The following is a 13327-nucleotide window of genomic DNA, read 5'->3' as shown; positions in this document are numbered from 1 at the left end:
ATTGCCTGGGCACTGCTGTTACACTTCTCATTGCCTGGGCACTGCTGTTACACTTCTCATTGCCTGGGCACTGCTGTTACACTTCTCATTGTCTGAGCACTGCAGCTTAAGCTGCTCTACTTGCTGGAGTCCAGCGCCACCTTTAGTACACATCACCCTCCAGATCTCGGTGGCCTTTAGAGGCCACCCTGCTCCACTGCTCTGCCAGTTCATTCCAATTTGATATGGGTATTTTCATCTTTTCCTGTATTTATACTTAGAAAAGTTAAGATTAGACGCAGAGTTGTAAAAACGTAATTTTCATCTCTCTAAACGTGTGCTGTATTTGAGGAGGAAGGTTCTTGCCGGTAGGAAGCTTACCTAACTGTAACGTAGAGCTTGTGTCTCAGTCCTTTTACTTGTAGGGATTGGAAGTCTGGACTCAGGTTTTCTTTTTGTTCCCTCACACATACACATCTTATATTATGAGACAGCCTCTGTGCTGTTAGTTTGGAGTCTCCTGTACAGCCTCTTCTTAGAAGTAACTAGAATGTGACAGTTTGTATTGTGTCATCTAGGGATGTGTTTCTCATGTTTAGAAGCTAAGTTTGATTCTCAGGGTAACTCGAGAAATCTAAAAGATGCTGTCACTCTGCTACTGTTTCTCCTCCTTTGTACTCGCTCCCTAAAGAACATTATTACATAATATGGCTTTTATTCCTTTGCTGTTTTTATGGAAAAGGGCCTTTAAAATTTTTTGATAATAGAAAGTAGATAAGAAAATTTCTATTTTCCTGTGCATTCAGGTTGAAGTCATTTGAGTTGAAATGTCATTTTCTTTGCTAAAGCATATTTAATTTTATGTGTATTCTTTACTGGAATTATTGAATTACTACTATGAATACTTGTTTAATTTCACAGATAAATCTGACTGTAATTATTTTAAATCAGTGGGCTAAAATGTATATCACTCTTTCAGAGGACCCAAGTTCAGTTCCTAATGCCCACATTATGCCTCTAACTGTAGCGCCATGGAACCAGACAAACTGTTTTGGCCTCTGCACAATGCACTTCCATGTGCACTTCCTGCCTGCATATATCTACATAATTAAAATTTAAAACATTTAAAATAAAATTATTTAATAGGTTTTATGTAAAGTTTTTGTTTTTTATAAATCATCTGTTTCCATACATTGCTGGAGCTTTCTTTGTTTGTTTTTGTTTTTTGTTTTTCTGCTAGCAACAGTTTTGAACTAGGTTCAGAGCCGCACAGTAGGGTGCATGGTGTGGAGGCCAGGGTTCGCCCAGGCTCGTGCATGGCCGCCTTTGCCTTCACTGCTTATCCCTGGTGCTTTACAGCCTGCCACTTCCGAGTTATTTGCATGAGTTTCTGTTTTTGGTTTAAGATGCTTAATAAATACTCAAGCATCTTTCTGCCTTCCTGTTCTGGAGCTTCAAGTTGATCATGGAGTCACTTTTAAACAAGTATTTACTGAGCGTTTCATACTGCGTGCTTTGACTCTTACTCTGTTTCCGTAACTCTGTCTAGAGCTGCTTTCCCAATTTCCCACCCATGAGGCCTCCGGCAAGGTTTTCTTTTTTAAAAATTATTATTTGAAGAAAACCATCTTTCCCTCTTTCAGCAGCTAATAGCTGTGGCCAATAGCTCCCTGGCTAGTGGATGGACTCTCCTGCCTAGCATCCATCTCCAGGATAGAATTGGTCTGCTTGGGGTTGTATGTGTTGTGATGTAACAGCTGACTTTTTATGTATAGATGCCGTGCTATGTCCAGAACATGCAGAGAATTATAGTAATTCACTGCCTCTTTCACACTTTCTGTGCCCTCCTCCTCAGGGATCAGGAGGCGGTTGGGTGCAGTTCCATTTAGGGCTGAACAGTCTACAATCTCTTGCTCTGCGCCACCAGGGAGTTCTCTGATCAAACGTGTTTTCATTCTCATTCTGGTCTGAATTGTGTCTGTGAGCCCTGGCTTACACACTGCTCCTGTTAGTTAGCTGCTCCATATGGGCATTATGAATTGCATCTTCATGGAATTTTAGGGCTTTCTTTAAGAGTATTATCGTTGATCATACTGTTACAATCTTATGATGTTAATATCACCAACAGTAGGGCTTTCATTTGCCTGTGATGGATCACATGTCTTTGACAGAAAGCTTATAGCTTTCCATTGATACAGTGGGCTGCCAGAGGGACAGGACATTGTAGGACGTTTATGGGGTACTATAGTTTCTAGGCCGTCTGAACTATTCTCTTTTCCTCTTTACTGCAGGTTCCATTCGGGAGGAGAACGGGGTACGGTGGCATGTGTGTCCCTACTGCACGAAGGAGTTCCGGAAGCCCAGTGACCTAGTGCGCCACATCCGCATCCACACCCATGAAAAGCCCTTCAAGTGTCCACAGTGTTTCCGGGCCTTTGCCGTGAAGAGTACACTGACTGCTCACATTAAAACTCACACAGGCATCAAGGCTTTCAAGTGCCAATACTGCATGAAGAGCTTTTCCACCTCAGGGAGCCTCAAGGTGCACATCCGCCTACACACAGGTGTGCAGATAAGCTGGTTTGGGGTTCTGGAAGGGTAGCGGCTGAACTCCCAGGCCTTTCCTCCCTCCTCCTCTTCCCTTTGTTGATTTGTGACCTTGATCCTCATGGAACCAAGGTTATTGTTGGAGAGCCATTAGAAACATAATATTTGTAAATGAAGCAGTGGGCGAAAAGATCCCTATGGGAAACCATCAAACCTGTGTGAGGAAGAAATATATATTCCAGTCTTAGGAGGCTGCCAGATCTTAAGTGTGGGATTGGTATCTTTGTCAGTAACACTGATATCGAGATAAGTTTGCATATTTTAAAATTCATGAAGTATACAATTCTAATTGAAACAGTTTTATTACCTTCCCCCACCCCAAGCTCCATATTGACTGTCAGTCATGCACTCAGAGCTCCTAAAGAAGCAAGTTACACGCTTGTCCAGGGACTCACATTCTCATTTACTAGTCAGTGATGGAGGAAGTTCCTTTATAATGGAGGCAGGGTGCTGGGGATGTCTTATCTTATCGTTACTGTGTAGTGACAGTCACCTTTCATTCTTCCTTATGAGATACTAGTTGTTGTCCTTGCGTGGCCTGGGGTGTGTAACCTCCCCTGTCCAGGAGGAGGCCTGCTCTGTTTTATGATGTCACTTGCAGAGACCGGGCTGACATAGTCTGGATTTCTCCAGGATGACTTGTTACTGAACATGCATATTGAACAACTTAAGGATTTGACCCTAAAGTCGTATATGTCCTTTCTTAAATGAAGATCTATTATATACCCTAAGTTCTATATAATAGTACTGTTTAAAAGCAGGAGGATGAGAGCTGATTCATGAGATACATGAACTCCTAATGTGGAACAACGAATAGTCAAGTATTTGCAGTATTTTATATGGACTTTGCTGGTGGTTGTTGACTTGAAATGATTCTAACCCGTCCTTTGTTTCATTAGGAGTTAGACCTTTTGCTTGTCCTCACTGTGATAAGAAGTTCCGCACCTCAGGCCACAGGAAGACTCACGTGGCTTCCCACTTTAAGCACACGGAGCTGAGGAAGCTGAGGCAGCAGCGGAAGCCTGTGAAGGGTCGGGTGGGCAAGAGCAGCGTTCCTGTCCCCGACATTCCTTTGCAAGAACCCATTCTCATAACGGACCTAGGTAAGATGGAAGCTAGAGTGCTGTGGCTGATCGTGGGCCTTCCTCTGGGCCCTAGACAGATGTTTCTGTATTATGGTCTATGCAGGAAAATACTATTGGTGAAGTCTTCATTAGAAATTGCTCTGGGGGGCTAGTATGTTCCAGAATCAGGATTACAATCCTAAAACAGTACTGCTCAAATTTTGGTTGTGGTTTTGTTTTACATAAATAGTGTGAAAGGAAGAGTCGTCTTGTAGGAGTCCTTATTAAAGAGATCTTCTTGGGGGCTGGAGAGACGGCTCAGTGGTTAAGAGCACTGATTATTCTTCCAGAGGTCCTGAGTTCAATTCCGAGCAGCCACATGGTGGCTGACAACCACCTTTAATGGAATCTGATGCCCTCTTCTGGTGTGTCTGAGGGCAGCAACAGTGTACTCATATACATAAAATTAAAAAAAAAATCTTTAAAAAATAAGAGAGAGATCTTCTGTCTCTGTGGGTCCATTCAGGTGAAGAGGGATTTTAATGTGGGGTACGCAGTGCAAACTGTTACATTTGTCTTTGGATTTCCATGTGGTGTGTTACAGATCACTGCTCTGGCTGCTAGAGATCACTTGTTTCTAAGGTTGTCTTACTGTCAGCGATAATATAATTAAGCCATGGTATGATCTGACTCAGGAGTAGCACCTTGGATGTCTGAGGGCCTTCTTCCTCACAGATAGAACCAGGCATCTCTCCAGGGTCTCTTGTCTTTTCCTCTTGTTTTAAAAACCATCTGCCTACATGTATGCAGTGCATTGTGTTTACATGCACAGCTCATTACTATCTTTTATTTTCTCCTGCTCCATTCTCAGCCCCTTCTTACTTCCAAAGCACATCATGCAGGGAGCCATTTCTGTTGTTCTCTTCTATGTCTATTATTGCAACAGCCATGGCACACCGAGGAGATAATGTGTTACTGCATTTCTTCCATCTATATGTTGTATTTTGTCTGAGGTTTCAACAGTCAGTTATTCCTAGCATTTTAGCCAGCAGGCCTCCTTTATGAGGACAATGATTTCATTCATGAAGGCCCCACCTCAATAAGCGTCATCGCCTGACGTGTTCCCTCTTTATTACTGTCATGGTGTAGGGTAGATTCCAACATAAGACCTTTTTTGCTTTAAAGATTTATTTGTTTTATATATGTAAGTTCATTGTCACTGTCTTCAGATACACCAGAAGAGGGCGTCAGATCTCATTACAGATGGTTGTGAACCACCATGTGGTTGCTGGGAATTGAACTCAGGACTTTTGGAAGAGCAGTCAGTGTTTTTAACTGCTGAGCCATCTCTCCAGCCCCCAACACAAGACTTTTGTAGGGATATAAGCATTTGGACTGTGGCACTCATTAAATTTTACAGGTGAATTTATATAACTTACCTACTTGAGGTAATCTATCCTGAGCAAGACTAATGCCATACTGTGACGTAGTATGACGGGTCAGGGGCGTATAGAATTATATATCAGGTTTGTGTCAAGTCATAGCCTGACGGTGAGATGTCCAATAGAGCCGTGAACCTTTTCTTTTAAGATTTGTCATTCTTAAAAGTATGTGTGTGTGTGTTTTGTGGGGTATGTGTGTTAGTGCAGGTACCTGCAGAAGGCCTAGAGCTGCAGTTATAAATGGTTGTAAGCCACCTGATACATGTGCTAGGAACTGAACTTGAGTTTTTTACAACTGTATTATGTGCTTTTAACTACTAAGCCACCTCTCTAAGCTCTTTTGAATTTATTTAAGATTTATCTATGATATGTTACAAAAATATACACAAAACCCTGAGGTAGTTTTACAAAGTAATTTAAGTACCTCTGTCATATGGTAGTGACCTGTCTAACATGACAGAACAGTTGTGGAATTTTGCACTTGTAGCATCATTTTGACTTTTACAATACATTATAGAACATTTCACATTTCAGATTAGGGATCCCCAACCTGTATTTTTATCTACAGTTACAGTTTCCTTTTAGACTGTTTGTGTGCGTGTGTGTAGGATATATAGATGTGGGTGCATGAAGATAAACTTGTGTCTCAGCCTGTATGTTATTTTAAAATAGCATCGTTGTTGTGGTCGTTGATCTCCCAAGTTTATGTTTGCTGTTTTAGTCAGTGTTATGTTATGCCTCACACGAATGTATATCAGGGCTTACTATAGTGTATTGTATATGAGATGATATGTTTTCCGCCCCCTGTCACTTTGCAGAATTTAAGTTATGTCACTGTTTGCAGTGGTAAGGTCAGTTGTATTTTTCCCTAAGCTTCACTTTTCTTTGCTATTACAGAAGAGATTTTAAGGAATTTAAAGTCATTTCTAGTTTGCTTTTGACTTACATTGAGTAAAATTTATTCATGGCCTTCTTTGAGGTTAGTGGTTTCCAAAAAAGCCAGAAGAAGTTCAATAGAAATGAGTGACTGACAGAGCCAACATGCTAGGATTTGGTGTGTGCTTTACTTATCCTTGGTGTTTTTCTTTAAAGATTGAGGCCTTATAATTAGCTTTGTTTTTAATAGACCTTGTCTAAGCAAAATTAGCAGAAATAACAATGAGTATTACTTCATTTAATGGTTCATAGGGGGGGTCCCTCCCCTGCCCTCAGCTCAAACTCTTCAGTGTCTTTTTTATAAAATCATGTACTTGGAAACCATTTCAGATGTTGTAATTGCATGCAAGAGGGAAGACACTAAGGAGCTATTGTGTATACTAGAGTTGTTCACTTCCGTACCCAGGGAGCCCAGAACATGGTTGCCCGTAGAGTTCTGTGTTGACATGTGAGGAAGATAGTGTCACCTAGAAAGACTTGGACGAGGTGTTAAGGGTCTGCATGAAGTATAAGCAGTGATTTTAGGGAAAAGAATTGGAACACAACTTGCTCTTTTAGAGAAAGTCGGGAAAGATGGAATGTCTTAAATGTGTGATTACTCTGTGGAAGGCAATGGCACTGCTGAGGGGAGGAGGTTGGGCATGGAGTGGTAGAGCACAGAGTGTTAGGTTAGCAAGTGCCCGCTGAATCTTGACAACAGGAGGGGCAGGCCAGGTTTCCTCTTTGTGTTCCAGATGACATTCAGTTACTGGTGTTTGACAACTAAGTCTGTGCTGAATTGTGTGTTTAGCCCAAAGGCACTGTCCCCTTTTGTTGATAGATGAGCCAACCAAGGAAACCCTTTATTTCAGAAAAGCATGTAAATCCTGAAATACATAGGTCAATAATCTGAATTCTTTATTTATTTTACTGTATGTGACTGTTTTGCCTGCATCATATAGGTATACCACATGTGTGGCCTGTTAGATCTCCTGGAGCTGGGGTGAGGGATGGTTGTGAGCCACAGTGTGGTGCTGGGCCTTGAACCTGGGTCGTCTGCAAGAAGAACACAGTCCTCCCAACTGTTCAGACATCTTCAGACTCTAGGTTAATTATCTTGCCATCTCTAAATACCCCTTTAATACAACTTTGGACAAAATGCTGCCTTTACAGAACAAAATGTCATCTTAGACGTATTTGTGTTTTGAGTTTATTATTGTACTTATGCAGTATTCATACTGAAAAAGGAGAGATTTAAAATCCTGATGTAAGTTTTGGATGTATATATGTAAATCTCATGCCAGCATGTGCCTTAAAAAGTGGTTCTAGACTCTAGTGTATGTTTATAATAACATACACACTCTGCAGGGCCAGAAAATAACTATTGATAAATATTGCACCATAGGGATGGGAATGACTTGGTTAAATAGATGATAATTAATGACATAATTAAAATAGCTGGACTCTACAGTCATCAGAACCTTTACCTTTACCTTAAAGCAAATGCCTTTTGACGTATTAGTAGTAACACTAACAGTGATTATTCCTGCTTTTCTTTTGATCTATAGGTCTTATCCAGCCCATTCCAAAAAACCAATTTTTTCAAAATTATTTTAATAATAATTTTGGCAATGAAGCAGATAGACCATACAAATGTTTCTACTGTCATCGAGCATATAAAAAGTCTTGCCATCTTAAACAACATATCAGGTAAGGCCTGAGAGGAGGTGGGGACTTAGTGTGCCGGGGTGGGTGGGTGGGTGGAGATATTTAGAGATTCAGTGATCTGATGAATAAGTATTTAGGATGATGTTGTTACCTTATGGTAAATATTTATTTGACCATAAAATTTTTGTGGCATTTTTTTATTCTTGAATATATTCATTCGAATATTTTACTAAGATTACCCCTGAGTTTTACTTATTTTCCAATTATATTTTAGTATTTGCAATTTCCAGCATGTGTCAGAGACTCACTCGTTTGGTCAGTGAGAAGAAGTAGCAATGCTCTCAGGAGAGGTAGTGAGGCGTTCTGAAGACAGCTTTCCCTCAGGGCGTGCGGCTGGTGGCTCTGGGAAGTCCCTTGCCCTAGGCTCGGGTTTGCTTACTACAGAATTTAGAGAGTGACATCTTTTCTAGTTGCTTTAAAAAGAGTGTCCTAGAGTGACATGTCTTTGATTTTACATTTGTTATAGTGTTATAAACATGTCATGAGTATATTAAGGTTTTTACCTGCCTTTTAGATCACATACAGGTGAAAAACCTTTCAAATGCTCTCAGTGTGGACGAGGCTTCGTCTCTGCAGGCGTGCTCAAAGCCCATGTCCGGACGCACACAGGTCTCAAGTCTTTCAAGTGTCTGATCTGCAATGGCGCATTCACCACAGGTGGCAGCTTGCGGCGACACATGGGCATACATAACGACCTCCGTCCCTACATGTGTCCCTATTGCCAGAAAACATTTAAGACTTCCCTGAACTGCAAGAAACACATGAAAACTCATAGGTAGGTATGCTGCAGATGTGATGACTATGGTGTGCTTGCCTTTTAATTAGGGTCCTAATTCCCAGATTGGGTGGGAGCAATTAAGAAAGAATTTTCTTCGATGCCTGTGCTGTTTTCTGATTGCATGTATCAGGTCGAGAAGTTGACTGTGCTTAGGGATCTAATGAGAGCTACAGATGACAGCATGAACTTATGTATGTTTTAGCTTTTAAATTTGTTTTGAGCCAATGCCTGTAATCTAAGAATGTGAAAGGCTGTAGGATCATTGCTGTCAGTTCAACACCAAACTGAACTAGAGCTTAAGAACCTGTCTACAACAAATAAACCAAAATAGCCCCCCCCACACACTTTTCTTTTTTAAATGAAAACAGGATCTCACTATGTAGCTCAGCTCAGGCTTGCCTCAAAGTCCTGCTTGCTGGGGATCACACATGTGGATAATACCATACCCAGTTAACATTTTTACTTTTAACACTGAAACAGTCTATATTAGGCACAATGCCTTACTGTAAATTCTTTTTTTTTTTTTTTTTTTTTTAGCTGATAATCAAATATAGACCTAATAAAATTGGTGTAGTGAGATTTTTAAAAAGAAAGTCTTAATTCTGTGATTTATAGGTTTTTAAAATTTTGCAAGTGTGTGTATGTGGGTGCGAGCGGGGGGCCGGGTATGTGTGTTAGTGCAGGTACCTGTAGAAGGCCTAGAGCTGCAGTTACAAATGATTGTAAGCCACCTGATACATGTGCTAGGAACTGAACTTGTGGGAGTTGGTTCCCTCCTATTCTGTGGGTACTGGGGCTAGAATTCAGGTTTCCTGGTTTGAACTAGAAGAGCCCTTGCTTCTTGAGCCATCTCCCTGGCCTGATTTCTAGGCTTTATAAATGAATTTCAGTGGTATTCTATTGTTGAATTACAGACCATAAGCATTAGATATGCTATGAAGCTGTTACTCACTGTAACCTATGTTTATTTGGTAGAATGCTAACTTGACCATGAAAGATGTAGCATAAAAGAGGCCTACTTCTGACTAGAACTGAATCAGCTCACCTGTGAAGCTACAGCAGTGCTACAGTGCTGTGGAACACCTTAGGTCAGCTGAAGTGACAGCAGGGCCCACCATAGTACATCATAGGCATGTACATAGTATAGTACATAGGCATCAAACCTGTTGCCCCAGAACCCTGACCTGTAGATAGCATTTCAACTCAGGTGTACCTGCCTGCACATTCCTACAAAGCAAACCCAAGGTGCTAGAAGTTAACTCTAACAGGAACAAGTTAACTCTAACAGGAAGAAATCAACTGTAATCGGCCATTTTGGTTTTGTTATTTGTTTTGTTTTGGCGTTTTTCTTACTTGAATGTCTTAAGTACTTTAACACAATTGATTTGGTTTTGAAATATTTAGCCCGGAAGTTACCCAGTACCACATCATTAGTGGTGCCATGTAGTAGACCTCACAGTTCTATGCCTGGCTGTGCCAAATTGCTGTCTGTGGAGGGGATTCTATGCTGTGGTGTGTTTGGGACCTGGGATTCCCTGTTGAAGGAACGTGTACTGTCATTCCCACTCAGATAGCAGGGTGCTGGGCTCCCCCTCCACAGGCTGGCTCGAAAGCTGTGGAGCAGCTTGAGCTTGGGAGTTTTGGTACTCTGTGGCATGTTAAATGTTTGTTTGTTTGTTTTTTAACCAGGAAGTCAGGCCTTTATATACATTTTCTGTGAAAATGTTGAGGATACAGGTTTTAAGGCCTCTGTTGATGGACCTGATGGCCAGTGGCATAATTCCTGGGTCTCGTGAATTCACTTAAATATTTTGACCTCTGTTGGTGAGGGTTATACTGAGGGAAGCATGACTGACTCTGGAGTGTTAGAGGCTGATCAGTCTATCACACTGTACCATAAGTACTGGACACTTTCCTCTTGCAGATTCTGTGCATATTTGTACACAACAAATAACAACCCATAAAACAAGCATGGCCTCTCTACAGCTTGCAAACCAGTCTGTGGAGGGGGAGCCCAGCACCCTGCTATCCGAGTGGGAATGGCACTGCATATTCCTTCAACAGGGAACCCCAGGTCCCATACATATCAGAGCATAGAATCACCTCCACAGACCACAAGGGAGAGATACAGCCCATGTTTCCCCTTTTGTCTGCCTTGGAGGTCCCCAAAATTCAACACACATTTATATTAAACACAGGGGACAGCCCAGGTGTCCTCAGGCCTACATAGAGAACTAGAGGTGCCAGCCTCCGGCCGCCTTAGGTGCGAACTCAGCAGACGGTCCCACGGTCCCCAGAGGACTCCCGGAATCACAGGATCACAGAGAAAGGTGGACTCTGAGAAGTTCTGACTCAACCAGGAACACAGGAAGGACAGGCTCCAATCAGATATACTGAGGGCAGCAAGCACTTGAGATAATCAGATGGCAGGAGGCAAGCATAAGAACAGAAGCAACAGAAACCAAGGCTACTTGGCATCATCAGAACCAAACTCTTCCCACCATAGCAAGTCCTGGATACATCATCACACCAGAAAAGCAAGATATGGATCTGAAGTCACTTCTCATGATGGAGGACTATAGGAAAGAAATTTATAACTCCTTTAAAGAAATACAGGAGAACACATCCAATCAGGTGAAAGAATTGAAAAAAAAAAAAATCTAAAAATAAAAGTAGAAACAATAAAGAAATCACAAAGGGAGACCACCCTGGAAATAGAAAATCTAGGAAATACGTTAGGAGCCATTGATGCAAGCACCACCAACAGAATACAAGAGATAGAAGAGAGAATCTCAGGTGCAGAAGATACCATAGAAAACATTGACACAACAGTCAAAGAAAATGTGAAATGCAAAAAGATCCTAACCCAAAACATCCAGGAAATTCAGGACACAACGAGAAGACCAAACCTAAGGATAATTGGTATAGACGAGAAGGAAGGTTTCCAACTTAAAGGGCCAGTAAATATCTTCAATGGAATTATAGAAGAAAACTTCCCCAGCCTAAAGAAAGAGATATCCATGAACATACAAGAAGCCTACAGAACTCTAAATAGGTTGGACCAGAAAAGAGATTCTTCCCATCACATAACAATCAAAACACCAAATGCACAACACAAAGAAAGAATATTAAAAGCAGTAAGGGAAAAAGTTCAAGTAACATATAAAGGCAGACCTATCAGAATTACACCTGACTTCTCCCCAGAGACTATGAAAGCCAGAAGATCCTGGGCAGATGTCATACAGACACTAAGAGAACACAAATGCCAGCCCAGGCTACTATACCCAGCAAAACTTTCAATTACCTTAGATGGAAAAAACAAGGTATTCCACGACAAAACCAAATTAACAAAATATTTTTCCACATATCTAGCCTTTCAAAGGATAATAAAGGGAAAACTTCAGCACAAAGAGGGAAACTAAGCTTGAGAAAAAGCAAGAAAGTAATCCTTCAACAAACCTAAAGAAGATAGCCACATGAACAGAATTCCAGCTCTAGGAACAAAAATAACAGGAAGAAATAAGGACTTTTCCTTAATATCTCTTAATGGACTCAATATCCCAATGAAAAGACATAGACTAACAGACTGGTTACATAAATAGGACCCAACTTTTTGCTGCATACAGGAAACCCACCTCAGGGACAAAGATAGACACTGCCTTAGAGTAAAAAGCTGGAAAACAATTTTCCAAGCAAACAGTTCCAAGAAACAAGCTGGAGTAGCCATTCTAATATCGAATAAAATTGACTTTCAACCTCAAGTTCTCAAAAAAAGATAAGGAGGTACACTTCTTACTCATTAAAGGTAAATTTTACCAAGATGAACTCTAAATTCTGAACATCTGTGCTCCAAATGCAAGGGCATCCACATTCATTAAAGAAACTTTGCTAAAACTCAAAGCATACATTACACCTCACACAATAATGGAGACTTCAACATCCCACTCTCACCAATGGACAGATCCTGGAAACAAACTAAACAGAGACACAGCGAAACTAACAGAAGTTATGAAACAAATGGATGTAACAGATATCTATAGAACATTTCATCCTAAAACAAAAGGATATACCTTCTTCACAGTACCTCATGGTACCTTCTCCAAAATTGACCATATAATCAGTCACCAAACAGGCCTCAGCAGATAAAAAAAATATTGAAATTATCCCATGCACCCTATCAGATCACCATAGAATAAGGCTCATCTTTAATAACAACATAAATAATAGAAAACCCACAAACACATGGAAGCTGAACAACAATCTACTCAATGATAACTTGGACAAGGAAGAAATAAAGAAAGAAATTAAAGACTTTTTAGTGTTCAATCAAAATGAAGCCACAACATACCCAAACTTATGGGACACAATGAAAGCATTCCTAAGAGGAAAGCTCTTAGCTCTGAGTGCCTCCAAAAAGCAGCTAGAGCAAGCATACACTAGCAGCTTGACAACACACCTGAAAGCTCTAGAACAAAAGGAAGCAGATTCACCAAAGAGGAGTAGAAGGCAGGAAATAAACTCAGGGCTGAAATCAACCAAGTGGAAACAAAAAGAACTATACAAAGAATCAACCAAACCAGGAGCTGGTTCTTTGAGAAAATAAACAAGATAGATAAACCTCTAGCCAGATTAACTACAGGGCACAGGGACAGTATCCTAATTAACAAAATCAGAAATGAAAAGGGAGATATAAGAACAGACTCTTAGGAAATCCAAAACAACATGAGATCCTATTACAAAAGCCTATACACAACAAAATTGGAAAATCTGGTTGAAATGGACAATTTTCTAGACAGACACCAGGTACCAAAGTT

The 13327-nt window shown here is 40.8% G+C and overlaps 1 protein-coding gene across 2 annotated transcripts in view; it reads left to right on the top strand.

Moving 5' to 3' along the window:
• Window positions 1-13327, top strand: part of Znf236 (zinc finger protein 236) — a 104978-nt gene that overhangs the window by 42326 nt on the left and 49325 nt on the right. For both annotated transcript variants that reach the window (XM_021214523.2, XM_029546912.1), the window contains exons 10-13: window positions 2271-2543; window positions 3486-3689; window positions 7576-7717; window positions 8250-8510. In XM_021214523.2, coding sequence (XP_021070182.1) covers window positions 2271-2543; window positions 3486-3689; window positions 7576-7717; window positions 8250-8510 — 880 coding nt within the window. The remainder of the gene's footprint in view (window positions 1-2270; window positions 2544-3485; window positions 3690-7575; window positions 7718-8249; window positions 8511-13327) is intronic.

This window comes from Mus pahari, chromosome 15 (genome assembly GCF_900095145.1).
Source record: "Mus pahari chromosome 15, PAHARI_EIJ_v1.1, whole genome shotgun sequence".
NCBI classification, from domain to species: Eukaryota; Metazoa; Chordata; class Mammalia; order Rodentia; family Muridae; genus Mus; species Mus pahari.
Note: the sequence above shows the minus strand (reverse complement) of the source record. Positions and strands in the feature narration are given on the sequence as shown.